General features: G+C 40.1%; 1 protein-coding gene across 2 annotated transcripts in view; it reads left to right on the top strand.

Moving 5' to 3' along the window:
* pemt (phosphatidylethanolamine N-methyltransferase) overlaps nucleotides 1–22123 on the top strand; it is a 58749-nt gene that overhangs the window by 22572 nt on the left and 14054 nt on the right. For both annotated transcript variants that reach the window (XM_069707528.1, XM_069707527.1), the window contains exons 4-5: nucleotides 12695–12840; nucleotides 19241–19352. In XM_069707528.1, the coding sequence (XP_069563629.1) occupies nucleotides 12695–12840; nucleotides 19241–19352 (258 nt within the window). The remainder of the gene's footprint in view (nucleotides 1–12694; nucleotides 12841–19240; nucleotides 19353–22123) is intronic.

The raw sequence follows: 22123 nt of genomic DNA, 5'->3' as shown, positions 1-22123 counted from the left end.
GACAGCAAGAGAGATTGATTCAGGTTTTTTTTGCATGAAAGTTAACAACGCAACAGAACAATAATTTTGCATCATAACAATAGTGAGTAGATGTAGTCAAAAAATAAGACCGGGTCTGCTTTTGTCTCAATTTTATTTTTATAAAAAAAATAAAATGTGTGTATGGGGCCACTGGCTGCCACCATATCATGTGCACATACCGCAGGGTGGTGAACCCACGTGAAGACACAGACCAAGCACGTGGAAGTTTAAGGGCATTTAGCTGTTGGATGAAAAGTTGGTTCTGGGGAAGACAGATTTTCAGAGGCAGAAATCGTGACTAAAAGTCAGCGCTGCATATATTTAACATTAAAATGTTAATCCGCTCCACATCTACTTCAGAACGTTGATGCTTTCTTTAGATTCCATGCTGCCGTCTAGAGCGGCTTCATTGAAGAATGAGCCTCGGCTCCACGGTCGTCACTGCTGCATGTTTTATACATTTGTGTTGACGTGAAAAAAATACAACGCGCAGTAGTCAGAAGAAAATGTAAGTGTGTTATTTTATCAAAACACAAACCCAGAAAACATATCTATTATTTAACTGACATGAAGGCAAATTATAATAAAAAATATACAATGTAATATCCCGTACATGTATAAAAAATAATTTAATTAAATTACTGATTAAAAATACTGAAAAATGTCATACATAACCCACTATAATCTCTGACAGCTCACGTAGTACTATCACTACTCACACATGAATTCCACAGGGCAACATTTTTTCCGCTTGCTGCCTTTGCTTTCAGTTGTTTTACTATAATGACCACAATCATTAAGTAAATAGACAACCACCCGTGTCACACGCACAGATGAATAATACCTTCAACACGGTGGCAGATTGTCGTTCTAATTTTACATGTGCTGTTTAATAATGACTTCTTCTTGAAGGCAGTGATTCTGGGTGAGACGCGAAAAAATGTCCCCTCGGGGATTAATAAAGTAACTACCCAACCTAACCTAATTGTCGATAAGAAGGGTAATTGGATGCTGACAATTATGCTCGGCCTGGCTATTTCTAGTGTTTTACCCAGTGCCCCCTCAGCAGGTTGGACACTGGGCTGTATGACATATGATCAATCGCCCTACTTTTTAGTTCACTCTGCTGCTCAGCGGCAGTTTGATGAGCTGCCCTTTAAAACAAAATCAAATGTGAGGCTACTGCTACTTTGCTTAATATGATGGAAAGACAAGTGAAGAGGTTCTTGGTTTATTGTAGACTGCCCTTCTGCTGCCCAAATTGTAAAACCTTGCTTGGGGAGCCAATTAAAGCATGTCCTTAATCAGGATACAAGTGCTCAAGCTTTGCCTATTTATATCAGAAATCAGTGCAACCCTGATAGAATATAATCAGCATTTGTGTATCTTTTAAAATAAAACACAAAATGACATGGGTTTACCTGAGTCACAATTTCAGCTCTTCTTTTGCTTGGATTAGCCATCAATCACGAGGACAGAAATGTCCAGCTTCTTCTTAAAGGTGCCCTTTGAGCAAGGCCATGAACCCCAAATTGTTCTAATGGAGGTGCTCATTGGCCAAAAGCATGTAACTTCCTTGAATAAATAAAATCATTGATGAAAAAATAAAATGGCTCCGAAGGTGCATATCTACAAGGAACACACCTCCAAGTTGATTGTATCATTCCCCATGCCAAACTGACCAATGGGTAAAAAAACTGAACCAACAGCACCACTAATCTGGGTAATAAGGACATTGCATTTACGGTTGCATCTTCACAATAAAAGCTTCACAGTTGTTTATGTGTTTTTTTGTGTTAATTTTGCATCAGCGGCAAGTTAACTCACCTTTAAAATACATCTGGAATATAGAAAGCTACAATTCAGCAGATCTGTTTCAATCAAGCTACAACCTCCAGGGCTGAAAAACACAGAAGTGCCAAAGACTGCAGTTCCTCGAATGACCACTTGCGGCTTGCTCCAAAACCAAGTTAATCCCTATGGTCAACCCTCATCCTCAACTTTACAGGAGAAATAAACATCCTAGTAAAAAAAAAAAGTTTTCGTCTCTATAGCTAATTTCCCTGTTCATGATATTTGTGCGTGGGTTTCATTTTCAAACCCAATCAACTTTAATTAAGACTTAAAGTCAGAAATTTCCCCTCGGGGATTAATAAAAAAAATTAATAAAAAAAAATGATTGATATCGTGGCTGCTTTGACTGACAGGTGAGTACTGTTAGTTGGCTAGTTGCTCACAGATTTCAGAAACCAAGTTTCATTCGGCATACCTTAGCTCCATCTACACACCACGTTTGCCCATTTCACCAGGACCTGCTAGAGACACCTGGAACAAAGCATCAAAACTGCTTTCAAGAAAAACGGCTACAATCTATTGTTTCAAACTAAAAAAAAGTGCTGTCAGATCCCAACACGGCAACATTTAAATATTTTAATAAATGCTTCAAACTTTAAATAAAACATTGGTTTCTTCATTTGCCAGCAGAACCGGCCTACTAATCAGTGTTTTGTCCAGGGAAGGGACGAGGCCATGGTTGGGCCACAGTCTGACCTGCTACCAAAGAATCAGCTGATGTTTCTTCTGCTGTGAGGCAGCAACGGAAACACTTCATGTATTCTCTGCTTGACACAACACACTTAAAACAGTCTTCTAGACAAACCTTATTGCTTTTGTGACCCCAGCTAACCAACAGACTGAACGATTGATCATTAAATTCATTCATTCATTCATTTTCTGCCTAATTGATTTACCTTTAAACTGATTGATTCACTAGCGTGCTGATTGGAGGCCAAAAACAAAACAAAAAACAGCCTCTTTAACAGATGTGGAGAGGGTGTGTTTTTATCTGCTAAGCACACAGCAGTGATGCTCTACGCTAATTGCATTCAATAAAAAACCTTCAGGAAGTAGTGCCCATTTTAATTAACTCACCATGTTTAATTGACTCTTCTGCTTTTAACAGGAATTCTAATGACACAGGAGGATTGGTATTTTCACATTTCGAAGTACTAATGTAAAAATGTGGCAATTTCACTCTCTCTGTTTATGCTGCGGAAATACTAAAAGCTGGAAAAGGAATAAACCAAATTGCAGTCGAGCAGATATTAAGTAAAAACATCCTGAATTCCATTGTTATGCTAATGGTAATGTTTGTATCAATAATGTGTTTGTGAGATGAGAGACTTTACTGTGGCCACACGAGAGAACTTAAATTGTAACTTGGGCTTTCAGGAAGCATTTGCCCACCAACTGCGGAGCTTTCAAGATGCTAAATGACATCCTTTGTTTAAATGACATCCTTTGTTTGGCAAGTTAACATGCACCTTCTGTGTTAGTCTTACAAGGGTTTGGCCCCAAGGTACAAAGGCTTGTGTCCAACCCGCTGTTCCTTGACTTGAATGGGTAGTTGTGTTAGAAATACGTTTGGGTAGCCTGAGTTGTGAGGTTTTACAAGCTGTTAATGTGCTTAATATCCTTTAATCTTGATAACAGATAGACGCATGGCCCTACAGATGGAAGTGACGAGTGGCTTTGGTTGGTTGAATGCTTTGATTCAGACTGAAATACATCAACAACAGACGTGGTGCTGCCGGAGCGCACCACGACGCTCCGCTAGTTATTAGTATGGAAATAACTTATTGGCAATTCTCTTCATCAGCTCCTGTTTGCCCTGTTAAAGTTACTGCATTGCACTGTAAACACAAACTCTGCACTTCCTGTATACATTTCAAACTGAAAGTTACTCGCATTTTAGTCAACAGAAAGCCTTCAATTTTCTTAACAAGATTTTTTTATTCTTTATTTAAAGATATCCACTTTCTGAAAATAATGGCTTGGGTGAGTCCCTGACTTGCCAGTTCACACCACCAGCAAGTCAAAGTTTGAACTTGTCGAGTTAAAGATGTCAACATCCTCTCATCGGACCAGCAAAACATTTTACACAACACGGTAGCAGCTGTGGGCAGGAACGGTAAAAAGACGGAGGGTGGTGGCTGATCTCATGAACACACACAGCTCTTCGCTGCTGCATTTGGAGTTATTAATGGTTCAACCTGCCGCCACAGCTGCCTGTGTGACCATGGCAACTGCAGACACCACAGGGAGGGAAATGGTACAGAAGCTGATTTTACTGGTATGTGAGTTATCACACAGAGTACACCTCCGTGACAACAGATAACAGACATATCAACTGGTAGAAAGAGTATAGGAGCAGCATCGAAGTTTGATTATCCAGTCCTGGACACTTATGATATTAGTTCTACACGAAAAACATTCACTTGTATCTGTGTTAAAGAAGAAGCAACAAACTGCCCTTCCTCCCTTTTTGAATCACTCAAAGGTTCATGTGAATGCATTACGTAGGAGGATTCGATGCAGAAACAAATCAGCTACACTGATCGTGCTTTTTCTGTGGCAGGCCCCCCGTCTACCCGCAGGGACAGGACACAATCAAAACAGTGTGCACAGCGTATGCACAGTGTGCCGCAGAGCACTTCAGACTGGTTAACACATTTCTTAACGATTCACAAGAGGCCCAGTTGCTCTAGAGATGAAGTCATTTGAACCCTTCAGACAAAATAATCCGAGGTGGCTGTCAGTCAAGACTGCCATCCTGCTACTGTGGGCCTCAAATAATTATGTGAGAAATTTTCTGGTCTTCAACTGAAACCAGATCTGTCTTTGTCTTTCTGACTTTCACTTGAACCAGGTGAAAGGGAATATGTATTGGGTGGAAAAATATGACGGGTAATGAAAAGTTGAAGTTGACCTTTTTGATTTTGTGTCTTTTAAGTGCATCAGTACTGAAGGCCATTTCTGGCATCTATTTCTGTCTTGTCTCTGCATTGCATTGGGGCTGAAGTGACAGCATTGTTGTGAACTGCTGTGCGACTGGAGGATGTAAGAAGTTTGGGTTGAGAGAAGGGATGGTGTTGGCTTGTAATCCTGCCAGAAGTGAATCTTTTACCTGCTGCAGGCATTTCACCAAGGACATGCCGGAATTAATGGAAGCATATTTTATTTGAAATACACTGTATATTTGAACTGCAAATGAGAGGGAGAGGATTTAAAGCTTTATCAATAAAATTGTCAGTCATGGTTTCAAAGAGCGACCATTTTGGTTAAACATGCCACCAAAAATCTGTTATGTGCGACCAAACTTTTTCAAGGGTCGCACTGGTGCGCCTGACATTTAGGAGGCCTGGATGAACAGACATATATCTTTGAATCAATAATATCCCTTGAAAACAGCTTTACAGTACTGAAGTGAATCATCACCAAGCAGCAGCCAACAGTGACATCACCCCCAAAAAAATCTCAAACTCTGTATAGCAAAAAAAAAAAAAAATCTTATTTGAAATCTGCAGCCTTGCTCTTTTTGTGTCTTGCATTTCTAAGCTCTGCTGTAAAGCAAATCATTGTGAAAGGGACCTCGTCCGACTCCCACACTAAACCATCCACGACCTTCATACGCTTCTTCTTCCTCCTCATTCTGTCCTCTCTCTCACTAATCAGACTCCATTTCACATTTTGAGAGGTCCAATGTCTGGCTTTGATTTCTCTTGTGAACCTGCACAAGCATCACAGTCACATATGGCATGTAAAAAGTATGTCATGCCGATACCATAAAACGGTGTGGTAAAACGTGTTTTTAGACTATGGGGTTGTTTTGTATTCCAGGAATCAGCAGCGAGACGTCATCACCTGTTATATTACATTTAGTGGTCAGTCCCACAGACCCACTTACCCCCCTCCTCACACCTCCGTCCCCCAGACCCACTTTCCGCTCACTTTTCCGATCCAAATCCCAGCAGTATGTCTTACCTGACCACCTTACTTAACAGACAGACCCAGCGGTCGCCCTTTGTGTGCAATGTGGTCGAACAAACATGGCGCATCACATTACACTTCCTGCTTCCTTTTGACAATGGAAAAATGCCATAATACTAACGGCACAGACCCTGTAACCCAGTTTTCTCTTTTTAACCCCAGACCTAGTTTTGATTTGGAAGCCACTTTCGTCAGCAGGAAGCACACTGCATTAAGACAGAAACCCACAGGTGTGTTAATGCACACACGCACACGCACGCACACAAACCCTGGCAGTTGTGTGTGTGTGTGTGTGTGTGTGTGTGTGTGTGTGTGTGTATGTTTCCTTTCAATTCGAAAAATATTTTACTTTTAAGCCCTGTGGCCAAGTGACGTCTCAAAACTGTGGCACAAGGCAGCCTTAACGTTTAGAAAATCACTGAACGCAAACGGAAGAACATAAAAGTCAAACATTAATAAGCAGTAACCACTACAAAATGTTTTGAAACAGCATTGTGCAAAGGAAACACTTTGCATTTAGAAGTGTTATTATTTGTTTTATTATTGGGTTAAAAGGAACAAAAAATGGAAACACCCCTTCCAATGAAAATCAAGCTGTTAATATATCCACGCGGTGTTTTATTTTATACGCTACCTTTTTAGAACTGCAGTGACACCGGAAAGTCTCAACAACGGTGATGTCGCTGTTGGTTGCAGCTCAAATTTTTCACATTTATAGATTCCTCATACTGAATGAAACCAAAGGTGTACAGTTACATTTAAGATATTAGATTACATTATTTTTTTTCCTTGTAAAAAAAACTTAATTCTGTGTTAAAGTTGATAAACAGATACACTTTTAGGCATTTAATCACCGCCAGGAGACGGACTTTAACACAATTTTCAGAAACAATATCCTTGAACTGGTTTCCCCTAAACTGCTCCAATATATTTAGTCAGTCATTCCAGAAGACCCTTCAGGGTCTTGGTTACTCAAAATGGGACATTGTTAGTTTGAGCTACAACATGACATTATTGCAAAATGATCTGTATTCCTTCATATTGAAGTATTTAGTTAAATTTGAAGTCGTGTACTTTAAGTTTGTCATGTAATTCTCAAAAGACACTTTCACACAGTATCTTCTTCTCTGTCCTCTTTCCTTCAACCAATAGTCAAACACAATATTTCATAACCTCATTTAGATCTATATATGGAATATTTTTTGTCTCTCTAGGCATAAGCTTGCACGATTAGACAACATGAATATTGGATCTGAAAAGATGGTTGGACGCCAGCATGTCGGATTATCTGTGACTGGCGCTTTCCACTCACCACAGGGCCTGAAATCCAAATTTAGTCAAAGCAGAGGAAGGATGGGAAAATAATTGCTGCTGGTGGTGGTAGTGTTACAGCAGCGTTGTCAGCAAAATCTATGTCTATCAGTGAAAGGACAAGTCTGCGTGTGGTCTGGTGCAGTGCTATCAGCAGTCAGACTGTCCACAAATAGAGCAGGGTGACGGTCAATCTGTTCTGCTTTCGTCAGAAACCACTAGTTACTTAACTTTTCCTGCTATGTTGGTTTCAAATCTGTAAGATAAGCAAGACTGTCTACTGAGTCACTGCCCGAACACAGCTCCCCTCAAACAAGCCTGTCATTAACCAGTGCTGAGCCTTGCATGTTATATGCTGACTGCCTTCATCAACTGAACTTCATCTGAACCAAAACAAATTGCATTTTAAAACGTCCACTGTATCTTCTATGGGTCTGTGGGTTTATTGCATGCAAATTACAGTTTAAGGGACAAATAAATGTGTTTGAACTACTGATAAATAAAAAACAGTGACCGTCTTTGTATGCAACAAAATGCTGATTCACCTAAAAGTACAGTACAACCAGGCTTCTATCTTCTTATACCCATCTTAGCTCCGCCCACACTCCACTTTTCTCAGCCACCCACAATGAGCTTCAAAACTGCTCTGAGGGAAACCATTTCTTAATACAGTCTTAAAACCAGTCAAGAACTTCACCTTAGTGTTATGGACTTGCCTTCACTGTATATCAGGTTTTGCTTTCCAGTCGAGCAAACTGCACAGCAGCACTGGAGGCAGAGGCAGATATTTGGTGCCATCACATTGCAAGTGCTGATGTTCTGAACTTTGAACAAAGCTAAGATGTGGCAGTAAATGCTTCAGAGTTTAAATCGGCTATTACATTAGAAGTCAGCTCTCTGCAGGTACTATCTTTTCATTCAGGCATCACCAATGAAACAAATTTAGGGAACCTTTTAAAGCCAACGCTTGCCCTTTCAGAAACTGCTCGTCAAAGCATTGTGAGAAAACAAACGGTTCCAAATGAAATTGCTTTTACTGTACGACCACGCTTACACAACGCATGAACCACGCATCATCTGCCAGTAAACGCAGCAGTTAGATTTGACGCCAGACAAAGTTAAAAGCACTTTCACAAACGAAGCAGCGTATTTTTCTCTGTATTCAACACACACACACACACACACACACACACACACACACACACACACACACACACACACACACACACACATTTGATGCATTTGAAGAGCTGACGGGAGTGTTGGGAGTGTCTGCAATGATTATTGCATTTGTTGGCCGGCTAGAGCTCCTGTGATTGTTGGAACTTGCTCTCTGTTTGTTTTCAGTGTAATCTTGCTGACAGGTCGCATACCTCCAAAAGGAAGAAAATGCAATTCATACTGGCTCTGAAATGCATAACAAACCATAGATGGACCCAGTGAGTGAGTCAATGAAATGTCATGACTACAACATCAAAGTGGAATGTATAAAACAGCTCGTGAACAATAAGTCTTCACGGATTACTCCCCTGCTTGTCCTGGATTTGTTTCCATGTGGTGATGTTACATTACATTTTTCATTTAGCTGATGCTTTTATCCAAAGCAACTTACAATAAGTGCATTTACAACCATGAGGGTACAAAACCTGGACCAGAACCTGGACCAGAACCTGGACCAGAACCTGGACCAGAACCTGGACCAGAACCTGCGCCACCTTCTGAGTGAGAAGAGGACGTATTCTCCTCCAGTTGTGCAGCATGTATCTACAGGAACGTGTTGTTGCAGTGATGTTGGCAGAAAGAGAGTTGACTGTCGAGTGTCTCCGAGGTTCCTAGCAGTCAGGGTCGAGGATAACACAGAGTTGTCCAAGGTAGTAGTCAGGTCGAGGGTGGGAGAGTCTTTCCCTGGAAGGAAGAGCAGTTCGGTCTTGTCGAGGTTGATTTTCAGGTGGTGTGAGGACATCCACTGAGAGATGTCAGTCAGACAGGCAGAGATTCATGCTGCTACCTGTGTTTCAGATCGAGGAAAAGAGAGGATCAGTTGGGTGTCATCAGCATAGCTGTGGTAGGAAAAGACATGCGAGTGAACGACAGAGTCGAGAGAGTTGGTGTAGAGAGAGAAGAGGAGGGGACCCAGGACGGAGCCTTGAGGGACACCAGTAGTGAGAGGACAAGGTTCAGACACAGATCCTCTCCAAGTTACCCGGTAGGTGAGGTCGTTGAGGTAGGATGAGAACAGGGAGAGAGCAGAGCCTGAGACACCGAGGTCCTGAAGGAGGACAGAAGGATCTGGTGGTTCACTGTGTCAAATGCAGCAGAAGGTCTAGAAGGATCAGGACAGAAGAGAGAGAGGCTGCTCTATCAGTGTGAAGCTGCTCAGAGACAGAAGGAGGATCGTCTCTGTTGAGTGGTCTGTTGAAACCAGACTGGTAAGGGTCAAGAAGGTTATTATGGTGGAGATAGGAGGAGAGTTGGTTGGAGATAGCTCGTTCGAGAGTTTAGGAAAGAAAGGGAAGAAGAGAGGTGGGTCTGTAGTTGTTAACTTCAGCCAGGTTGAGGGTGGGTTTCTTCAGGAGAGGGTTCACTCTCTCTTTCAGAGAGTTCAGGAAACAGCCAGTTGACAGAGACATGTTAATGAGATGGGTGAGAAAAGGAAGAAGGTCTGGAGCAACAGACTGGAGAATGTGAGATGGGATGGGGTCAAGGGGGCAGGTGGTTGGGCAGGCGGAGGTTACCAAGGTAACAACTTGATTGGGAGACAGGGGAGTGAAAGAGGAAAGCGAAGGGGATGAAGATGAAGTTGATGGAGATGGAGATGTAGTTAAGGAAGATGGATTTGAAAAAGAGGAGCGTATGTCATCTATCTGTTTTGTAAAATTGTTGACAAAGTGATTTGGTTGGAGAAGATGGAGAATAGCTTTTTGGGGTTAGAAAAAGAGGATTGAATTCTGGTTAGGTAGAAAGAGCTTTTGGCTGCAGGAATAGAGGCAGAGAAAGAGGAGAGGAGAGATTGATAAGTGAGCAGGTCGTCAGGTTGGTTAGAGTTTCGCGAATTTCCTTTCTGCTGCTCTCATAGTGGCTCTCTGGGAGCACTGAGTCAGACAACCACGGAGCTGGGGAGGACTTTCAGACCTGTCGTAATGTAAGAGGACAGAGAGAATCAAGAGAGGAAGACGGAGTAGAAAGGAGAGTATCTGTGGCAGTGATGTCAAATGGATATCTCAGTTATTTGATTTCAAAATAAATTATTCTAAGCCGAAGGAAACTTGGAGAAATGATGAGTCTTTGCACTTCGTTGGTTCATTATTGGGGCTATAAAAATAAGATTTAAACTTGACTCCGAAATGTGAGTGTGGCAACTAATATACAATTTTATTATCATTAAAATGTTTTAGAAATAAAATTTGCCAGTGCTCAGTGACCAACGTTCAACATAACGTTAACGTTAGCTTGATGCAGGCGGAAACTGTTCTGCAGTGGGAAGTGGTACCTGTGAAATGTGGTTTGTTACATAGTGTTACAGGGTCTGAAATGTTTGGGAAATGCTCTTAGGGTTCATTTTTGCAACGGCGCCCTCTAGCTCACACCCTACTATTACATTATCTTTGATGTAAGTTGAGAAAATATGAGTTTTAGTGGACTTGATGCAACATCTACAGCTGTGTCCATGTCTTATTTTGTCCTTATCATTTTTGCAATTTTATATTTGATCCTGACTAAAGCTCCAACTGCAGTTAGCCGCCAGCGAGAAAACCACCAAGCTGATCTGGATGTCTGAAAACAGCAGTTTAGCCGTTTTGAACGAGGCTAGGATGGTTTGTTGTTAATGATACAAGAATACCTCTACCATGGGTAGGAGAAGGTATTGTGCATCCACTTATGTGGGCATTAGTTTTTGTCCTGTTAATAATTCCACCTAAAAATACCAAAAATTGGCAACTGATATAAAAATAATAAGAAAAACATCTTTACATACAAATCCAGTTAATAAAAAGAGGTTTTCTGGTGTTGGAAGACAGCAAATCTTCACTCTGAAGTAACAGACATTAGAAGAGTTATATATACGTCCTTTGAATGTTCAGCTACGAACTGGAAATTATTAAATGCAATGCACAGGCAAAGCGAAATTGGAGCACACCTGACCTCTGATTGTCCTCCAAAGACTCAGTTAATGGTCTCCAAGTGTTTATGGAGAGATACTGTTCCAGTTTGGGGTCATTCACAGTGTACAACTTGAAACTGTAAGTATTGTATTTGGATTTTATTCATTGGTCTTTCACATGTAGAGAAACCTCAATGTGACCGTGACACACTTTTTTTTTTTTTTTTTTTTTTTTTGATGGATGTCAGTGTTACTTAACTCAACATTGAATAAGTCTGATGAAATTAGGTAAACTCAGAAAAAGCGCATGGCTTCAGCTTTTCTTCTGAGCTGGACTGTTTCTGTTCTCCTCTCTTCTGTTTAGTGTGTATTCAACTTTCTTAGTACTCCCAAACTCAACAGTATCGACCGTCACAAAAAAATAAATCGTTTTACCTTTTAATTTAACTCTCCTCAATTCACATTTAGTGTCGTGCAGAGCCGACCCTCGACTATTTGGTGGCCAAGGCAACACTCGAGGTGGTTGATTGTGTAGTCACTGTGTTCACGGACAAGGTGCCTACAGGTGACTAAGGGTTCTCCGGGCTGGGAATGAAATATATCAGAAGTGCATCGAATGAAAGAGGAGGAGTAGAGGCCATTATGTGTCACATTGTATTAATAGAAAAGAGGCTGATGGTGAAACCTATCAAATAACAGCACCTTAGTCATATTACAGCCTGTAGCATTATAAAGAGAAGGAGAAATGACACCCAGTAGACATGCAAGAAAACATGTATTTAGTGTGTATTTCTCTCATTAAGCATGCTTTTTTTTTTTTTTTTTCTGTACTTATAAGACCAATCAATAATGACTAGCTAAATATTACTACAGTACTTTCAAGTGTATCTCTTAAAAGGATGCTGTAAATTATTCTTTAAATACCTGAAACGTCTCATTAATGAATCTTAGTTGCGGTTATAACTGGTTAACTATGGTTACAAATCTGTAAACAATAAACAATTATTTGTCCTATTTCTCCTCTTCTTCATCTTGTTGTTGTTGTTGTTGTTGTTGTTGTTGTTGTTCTTCTTCTTCTTCTTCTTCTTCTTCTTCTTCTTCTTCTTCTTCTTCTTCTTCTTCTTCTTCTTCTTCTTCTTCTTCTTCTTCTTCTTCTTCTTCTTCTTCCCTCCCTTGGCACCAGAGAGCTTTGGCCTTTGTGACATTGTACAGTATATATTAAAATGCCATGGGTCGGGTCTGTGCGTGCCATTTTCCTGCACATCTCTATTGCTGTGACCTTGTAGTGTTCCTACAGTACTGTCTGGTCTGGTACATTTAGACTAATCTTTATTTCACTTTCCTGTTTTGGTGGACTGTTACATGATGTTAAGAGATTTTTAATACTCAAACCAGCCTAACAAAGCGTTTTGTGATTTGTTTTCCCTCCAGTATGACGGTGGTGATGAAGGCTCAGCCCCGGTGGGAGGTGATGGAGAGGATGGATGTTTTCTACGTCGGGATCGCTCTCATGTTGCTGGGCACTGTGCTGGTGGTCAGCAGCTTCCTCGCTCTGGGCTTCACTGGGACCTTTCTGGGTGAGTATCAAACACAGAGACAGATATTCAAGAGGCGTAAAACCAGTTCTATGCCAGAGATTATTTACTCACTCGTAATGACGTCACGGGAGAAATCTGGGCCCAAAGTGGAGGTTTTTTTTTTAATCTAAAAATGTTCTTTACAAACTCGAGTAGTTGCATTTGAAAGACAAGCGTCAAACAGGTAATCAATGCACAGGACTTTAGGATTTGGTGTTGAAGCTTGACCCATAACTGGAGTTGCCGCTTCTTCAGTTCTTCGTTTGTAAACTGTCAGTAGAGTTCTTCTTAAACCTGAAAATCAGCTTCTTCTTATAAGGAAGTAGATCCCTCATTAAAACGCTATTCTTAGACAGTTTTGGTTATTTTACTTGAGAGATTTCTCTTTTCTCTTTAGTGCTCTTCTCATTTCTGTGCACCAATCAGGGTTGAGCAATATTTGAATATTATGGGAGGATTTGGGTGATGTTAGACCATAAATAAATGTCTAATGGGGCTTTTATTTTGTAAAATTAGAGGAGAGGATTATTTTTTGGTTGCATGAGTTGATGCACGAAAAAAAATATATATATATATATATATAAATATATATATATACATGTGTAAAGAGCCACAAACACATCGGTTGACTCATTTCTTGCCGTTGTCTTAATTACACTCAATTACAACTACATCATATTTGTGTTTTTATACTGCATGTTGTATTGTATTAATGCTATCCAGCTCCTTGTACATGAGGAAAAGACTTGCACTCACGTGCTTCATCCTAACAAGCACATATAGTGCACCTACACGAGGAAAGAACATGAATTCTGACATACTGTCGCCAGTTCGTACAGCCCTGCTCATTCCTATGCACGCAAACAATCATTTTCATGTCCTCGTGGCACATGGCGCATGCAAATATCTTCGCGTCTGCCTCCGAGACAAACACGCTTATTTTCCTTTTTTTGTGCGACCGAACACGTCCAGGCGTCCAAATGAACACAAGCACACCAGCGTTTATGACTAATTAGTATCTAGTTTTCGAGGTCAGTCAGTCCAGTGAATCATCACCAAAACCAGACGGACTGTCTCGGCTCCTGCAACGTCTTGGTCCATCACTGGACTGAAAATGCACCTGTGACCATCACTCAGTCACAGACTAAGCCCCAACTGTGACAACAGAGGGGAAGCAGGTGGAGCAGCATGGGGTGACAAGAGTGTGTGTGTGTGTGTGTGTGTGTGTGTGTGTGTGTGTGTGTGTGTGTGTGTGTGTGTGTGTGTGTGTGTGTGTGTGTGTGTGTGTGTGTGTGTGTGTGTGTGTGTGTGTGAGTGAAGAGGAGTCTACTTTGTATGCAGATAGAGCGAACCCATCACAAGAGGCTGCTGTCATTTTTCATTCTCCATTTGCAGCAACAGTGAGAATTTATACAGCAGGGACATGAAAATATTATTATTCCCAAAGGGGAACATTACTTGCCAGCACATAGCAAATATTTATATACATCCAGTGATACATTTTTTTAATGCCGTCTGTTAGCATACACACTTCATGAAATAACTTTATAAACTGTATCAGAACTGAGAACTGTTAGTTTCCTTTGTCTGTGACACAGGTGAGCACGAAGGACATTTTACAGAAGGAAATGTGTATATGTTTCGTATTATTCTGTTTAGTTGCTTCAATTTCAGGACCCTTCACTGTCACACTGTTAATGTCTATTACTGTGTTAATGATAGATTTAAAATCTGTGCTTTTCCTTGTTAATAATAATAATAATAATAATAATAATAATACACTTTATTTGTATAGCACCTTTCATATAGGAAATGCAGCTCAGAGGGCTTCGCAGCAAGAGAATTAGATGCAGTGTTTTACATAAAATCAGATATAAAGAAACATTTAAAAATATAGAAAAGAAATGAGATAAAACAGATAAAATGCACAAAATTTAATACAAGTAGACTTGATTTGGTCGTTCTCTAGGATTCAAATTTATGATATGAAGTCGTGGAAACAGCCGTTGTAGCAGTTGTACGTCTTGTGCACTTTTCTAGAACTTTACTTCACACAGTCTATAATGTTAATACACTAGAGATGAAATCTCCTTTTCTCCTGTGGTCTTAGTAAATTATTGAAGGTAGGCTCGTCACTGTCCCTCCAGGTTTCTGCTAAACCTCGGTTAAAAACTCACACAGGTCCAACCTGTTCGTACATACTAAAGTTCCCTTTTCACTTACATATCAGTCTTTTTGAGTTTTATCAAAATAAATATAAAATAAGCAATATCTGGTCCAAGATTACACCCAGAGTAGTTACTTCTGACCGTACCCACGGAGTTAGTTGCCCCAGATCTTTTTCTACGATTTCTCTTTTTGTTTTGGGGCCAATGAGGAGGATTTCTGTTGAAAGGCCAAATTTTGTGAAAATTTAGAAAAAGGTAGGTGACTGAAAAACCTGACTTTAAATGGGAGAGACTTTGCTGACCCTACATGCACTCTCTGCACTGCTGTGATTGGTTATTTTATTGTTGGTGAACTGGTCCCAAACCTTTAACCTTACCCCTACCACAACAGAACAACGAACTACTGGTGCTAAAGCAGGTTTTCTGAGATGTTTAGCATCTAAATTTTGTCTGAAAACTGGATGAACTCCACAATGTCAGAGCTACTGATCATCAGTGTGGAGGAGAGGCAGCGCTGAGCTTTTCACTGACCACTTTTGAATGGCTAGCAGTCGATCTCGAAAGCTATCCTGAAACCCCACAGAGGATAAACCCACCATCCCAATAAAGACACGCTTTACATTTGTATCCACATGTACACAAATAGCAAAGTTTTGAGTATTTTAACTGTCAAAGTTTACCTTTGATCCTGGAAATAGTATTTTTTTTTTTGTATTATTATTTATACTATGTACTTTTTTGGTTTTCATCACAAGACCCACTTACCAACCTTTTTCTGTTTTTTTAACCGTTTTCAAAAAGGTCTTCATCATTGGCAGGTCAAGTTTCTTAAATGTCATGGAGATGGATTTGTCATTACAGTCAACATGATTTTAGGACTTATTCAGCTTAACTGTTTTGTTAATGTGGAGGATGTAGCCCAGTTTCACTTACTTTAGGTGTACTGCCACTGATTAATATTTCAGTCTGGGTTAAATCAGAAATATCCTACGTGTTTTATGAGGACGTTGGAGTACAAAACAAACTGTTTGGTAGTTTTTTTGCTATAAAGTTAAAATGTTGGGTGGGACAACCTATAAACATCCAGTGTATTTAAACAACATCGTTACATGATACTCCTCATAATGCTACGTGGGAGGACAAAGCAGTTAAATAATGCGAATCGGCTCTGAAAACTTTGAGCTTCTTCCACTGTTTTCATTGTTTTAAATTAAGAATTATTTTACATATTTTTTTCACTTTTATTTTACTTTTTCTCTAATTTGAAGGTCCTTGGGATAAGGGCGCGTTTGGGGTTGGTAACACCACCACTACACAGTGTTTCCTTTTCCATTCCTCCTACCGTGGAAGCACAAAAACAGGCCCAAACTGGAGGACATAGCCTGTGGGTGTGTGTTGTGATTCGATATGTCTTATTCCTTCTTTATTAAGCTCTTTGAGTCACTGTGACCTGATGATTTAAACTGATGGCACAGGAGCAGAAAACAAAGATCTACGCAAAAAAAACAAATTACGGCGTGTTGGCCTGCTGGCCGTGGATCTAAACTCTTCTCTAACCTCCAGACCAGCTCAGTGCTGTCACTACTAGCCAAATCAAAGTTTTCATAACAATAATCAAAGAAAAGTGACGCAGGAATATGAAAAAAATATATATATATATATTTACTTCTGGCTTTCGAATCTGAATGGTTTACTAGTCGTTACTTTGGAGGTCAAAGAGGTTTTTCTATCTCTATTTCGTCTTTCTATTCAAAACCAAACAGATTTGTTTATGTAAACTTCTACTATCCTTTTATCCCAGGCTACCTGTGGCGTTTAAATGAGCATACATAACAAAAATTGTTATATAACTTGAGCATTAACAGCATATCTTTGACAGAAAACAGGGCCAGCAGCCCCACATATGTAATTCAACAGGTCACTTTTACCCGTGTGTGTGTGTGTGTGTGTGTGTGTGTGTGTGTGTGTGTGTGTGTGTGTGTGTGTGTGTGTGTGTGTGTGTGTGTGTGTGTGTGTGTGTGTGTGTGTGTGTGTGTGTGTGTGTGTGTGTGTGTGTGTGTGTGTGTGTGTGTGTGTGTGTGTGTGTGTGGTTGGGAGACATAACGTTCATGTCCTGTTACACTTAAGTCCCAAAATGGGTCAGATAATGTTCTTGTGTGTTTGTGTGTGCACAATACCTCGGGGACTTATTACACAGCAAACAATAGTAAGTGCTCAGGTTAGTGAGGAGTGTCCTAGTTCAGGTGTCCCCAACATGTTATCGGCATCCAGCACTTATATACAGTACTATGAACTTGTAGTAAAAAAAAAAAAGAAGGTAAAATTACTCCTGTTGAAAATGTAAATAAACAAAGAAATTACTTTATGCTTTATATTACTGTTGATATTGTTTATATTACTTCTGGCTAGACAGTATGACTAGGAAGTAGTGCTACTTCTTGATTTACCTTTTCACAAGTTGTGGCTCATTTCTAAGGTTGTATACCCATTGTGGAGGCAAGTTTACTTCCAAATATGAATAATGAAGTCTACATATTTAAAGTTAGCAAGAGAATCATTTTATTTTCAATGGTTGTTCTTGAAGTGTGATTTCAATCACAACACGTTCCTGCAAATGTTTGTCAGTCTAAGCTTTGTTAAGAAATGAAGGGTACTGAAACGCTCGAGAGCTTTTAATTTGAAGATTGTATGAACACATAATTAACTAACTTTAATAGGGCAAACGGTAGCGGATCAAAACAGGGCCTCAAGTCGATGTGGTACTAATGCACCCTAAATAAATTATTTTAACTTTAACCATTTTTTTTTTATTGGCTCTCCTGCATCGCATACACTTTAGAGATGACTTTGATACTTTCCTTATATTTTTAGAGCTCTATGAGGGTCTGGGATCCTCTCTGTGGAATGCACATGAAGCTTGGTGATTATTTATCTGAGGTCTGCTTCTGATTCAGAAGAGCGGATTAGAAATTTCTTCTGCACTGATAAAGTTGACAGGAATGTCAGCTGAACAGGCAGTCATTGATTGATGATGCAAACAATATAGCATGAGTACATATCAAGCGCTGGCTCTGAAAAATAAAGTCTATCATTTGCAGTAAACTATCTTTGTGAGGCTGCTTTTGGACGCAATCCTGTACCTTAAAAACATGTTGGGAGCTCTCTCCATCGCTGACTATGGAATTATGCACTCCTAAAGTTTGCCTTTCTCAGGGTGGGGGAGCTGTGAAATATTATTTTTAAGATGATTTATTGAGTACAATTGCAAGAATAAGAAATAGAACATAAAAAGAACGGTACATTGTAACACGAGGGGGGGACTAAAAATTATTTAAAAAAAGTTTAACCTAGTACAAGTTGATACAGTTTTAATTGCTTTTTCTTTAGAGAGTGTTGAATTAAGTCTTTGTTGAAGTCGATAAAGCTTCTTACCTTTAAATTTACATTTATGGATATGGTATTTGGCCATTACGATAAGTATAACAATAAGATTTATCATGGACACATGAGGGTTTTTCTGTTCATTCAGGAGACCAAACAATACACTTTTCTAAAATAAGGAAAATCTTTCATCAATATTTTCAGTAATGAAGCTACATAGGTTTTGTCCATAATTCTTCACAAATGGGCATTACCTAACTAAATGCACAACAGTCTCTGGACAATCATCACAAAAACTACACAGGTATTGGTATTGATGCAGTTGTTAAAGAGTTTTCACATGAGGTCATACCGATGTGGTTTTATTGTTGACATCAGTAACAGCCAGGTGACGGTGCAGCAGCCAGACAGAGCAGCGTTAACACGGCCGTGTGCTGCCAAAGTCTTGTTCCCTCAGCAGTGTATCGTCAGTCGGACTTCAGTGTCTTGTTGTTTTGTCAGAAACATGTCAAAAATGATCAGACTTTGATGAGCACGCCCAAAAATCTGTCTGCTCTGAGTTTGACACAGGACATCGAGCTTAATGACATAGCAGAAACCATGGCAACCGTGTGAAACAGTTCAACAAGCTTGGTGCTGAATTCCAGTCCACCTGGACGGGTTGATGAAGTGGTCTCAGGAGTCGTCTGCTCCAGCCTCTTAAATTACTGAACAGAAAACGCAGATATAAAATCTGACAGATTTTAGTTATGAAATGTTGCCTTTGTGTCAAATATGAACAAAAGTCTCTCATCTGAACCTGTTAAAGCAACAACACAATGTGTGTTTGTGTTTTTGTGTGTATTTCTTAGGTGACTACTTTGGCATTCTGATGGATGAAAAGGTGTCGGGCTTTCCCTTCAACATCGCAGAAAACCCGATGTACTGGGGCAGCACTGCCAATTACCTCGGCCTGGCACTCGTGTAAGTGTGTGTGTGTGTGCGCGCGTGTGTGTGTGTAATTTTCATTTATTTTCCCAGCAGAGGTGTGTAGCTCAGTTTTCCTTTCATAGGTCGTCAGTTCTTTTCAACATGTTTGTCAATTAACTTGTAGCAGAGGAGCTTTTAGCTCGTAAATGAAACGAAAAGGCAAATCAGCCGACATGCGTCAAATGTCGTCCTAAACAGAGCGAGGGGCGTGCACACGCGACATAGGAAATAAACGTCAACCTTAAAAATGGAAAATGTTTTCTCCAATTCCCAAATCACTCCTGAAAAAAAGGTAGTGAGGTAAAAACGTGTACTTGTGCTCCTGGTTTCCACGACAACTGTGACCACGTCGCTGGCAGCTCGGCGGGCGTCGTTGCTGGGCAGGCGCTCCAGGGTTGATGAGCCAGCTGCTGATGAAAGCTATTAGCTGCTATTCTTCCTCACACAGAGCGACTGCATGTGGACTCCTGGATTCAGACTCGTACAGTCTTTAGACTCTTCTTTTTCTTGCGACTGATTAAAGCCCCATTTTCTCTGCTTTAATTCACCTTTCGCTTCGTGTCTCCCGCATTCAAAGCTTTGAGAGACCAAACCTGTGATTGCCTCATTTGACTACCACCTCCTCTCTCCGTACGTCTCTCACCTGTGTTCATATGGTTACTGTGCCTCGAGACTCATCCTCAACCTGCTCTGCTAGCTTCATCTTTTTGTTGTCGTCTTATTGATCTGCAGTTTATGATCACATCAGGGTCTGGTACAGTCGATCTCAGGAGTTGGTCGAGACCAGAAACAGAGCGAGTGTTAGACTAATGATCATCAAGTGAGCACAAACACAACTCCAAATGAGTGGTAATGTCATGCTGAATCTGCTGGATGTGTAGAATGTAATATTTAAATGTCAGTACACCTTTAACTGCATGTATGTTTTAATGTGCATGCTTGACAGAAACTTTACAGGTACTTGCCCAATGAAACAGCACCATCAAATTCTCTTGTGGGCCTTTAATTTAGAGATTTCTACACCGAATTTTAAATAAACAGGGTTTAAGTATAAGGAACATGTTTGTATCAAGTGAAAACAAAAATAGCATTCTGTAAAAATGAACACATACAAAACTATTAATGAAATAATCAACATACACAAAATATTTTATAGATATTAAACAGTATGATTGTCGAGCTTGAATTCTTACCATTAATAATTACATTACTTTTTTTTATTGGTTGCCGTGCCAACACCATTGCGGTTTCTCTCATGTTTTTTTCTGATCTCTTATTATATATTATACCAATTATATTACCTGTGATTTAAAGTGCTTAAAATCCTGACAGACATTACTCACTGTGACTGAGAGTGTTATTCTGAAGTTGTTTCATCAAACACACTCCGGTCAACAACTGAAGAACGTCAGGAGGGAGAAAAACTCCCCCCGCTCCTCTTCACCCCCTTGATGTGCCAGACAATTTCAGTCACACATTAGACCACTTACTGGCCTTTTTGTGTGACCTCGACAGGAGATGAGCTGACACACATTAGCTGGATGCACTTAGATGTTAATGTATTAACATTAACACGAGCGGGACTCGCGCCGCCAGAAAACTAAAATGGGCGCTAAAATCGCAGCAGGATGCCATCCCTTTTTGTCGTATTTGTTATACAAGTTGTTTTTTTTTTTTCATGCACTCCATAAAAAAGAACTGTGGCACCAAACTGGAGCACTACGGTCCTAAAGGAGGCTCCCTTTAGTATCTGAGTGACTGCTGAACATTTACACTTGGACAAAAAAAAGTTTTCTTGCTGAGCAGCACTTTTTAAGCAACAGCATGATGTCCTCTTATGTGACGTTTCAGGAATGTAGGTTATCAGAACAAATGGAAGAACAAAGTTTTGGAGCAAAATGCGGCCGCGCTGGTCCATTTGCGTTGAAACGTTCACACGTGTTGCACAACTGGTTGAATCCCAATGAGTGATATCAAACCAAGCGTGAAAGAGGCCACATCTGCTGCCTCTGCACACCTCTGTGTTTTTATAAAACGCAGGGGAACAGTCCATTTGTTGAATGAACAGTCAGAAACTTAAGCATACATAAACAGTCCATCAGTCTACATTATATGACACTATGTTTTGAGAACCATGGATTGCAGTGTCGGTCCAGCTCTGATCCAGACTGAAATATCTTAAAAACAACTGAACTACCATGACACTTGGTACAGATATTGGGGAGGGGGACTCTGAATAACTTTGGTAAAGCCATACTTAAAATCTGTACTGGAATGAGGTTGGTATTTGTGGTTTTGATTGAAACATCTCAACAGCAATTGAGATGGATTTCCATTAATCTGAATTGACTCAGAGTCATTCATAACTGACATTTAACTCAAATGACCCCGAGCTGATTTTGATTCTTAGTTAGTTTTCTTCTGTTTTATGTGCATGTATTTTACTCTGTACGCTGCTGCTGTGTTCCTGAACGCATCTTGTTAGACATGCAGGACTTTGCTTGCTGCTGCTTGAGCACTACTGACAGGTGTTTGCTTTGGGGATGTCATGTTACCAGGAATTAGGCAGTCAGTAGCAAATAACGGTGAATTTCCAAAATGTTATATTTCAATTCAAAAGCAACATCTGCATAGAAGAGCAATCAAATGAATGTATTTAAATTCTTATTAAAAACCATCTGATCTGCTGCATTATATATTTCGACTGACTGACGAACACGTGAACAAGCTAACGTTGGCCTTCGTCAGCTTTGTGTGTGGAGCTA

This window comes from Brachyistius frenatus, unplaced genomic scaffold (assembly GCF_029030835.1).
Source record: "Brachyistius frenatus isolate BFR_SWC_R1_liver_20210118 unplaced genomic scaffold, ASM2903083v1 Contig_69, whole genome shotgun sequence".
NCBI classification, from domain to species: Eukaryota; Metazoa; Chordata; class Actinopteri; family Embiotocidae; genus Brachyistius; species Brachyistius frenatus.
Note: the sequence above shows the minus strand (reverse complement) of the source record. Positions and strands in the feature narration are given on the sequence as shown.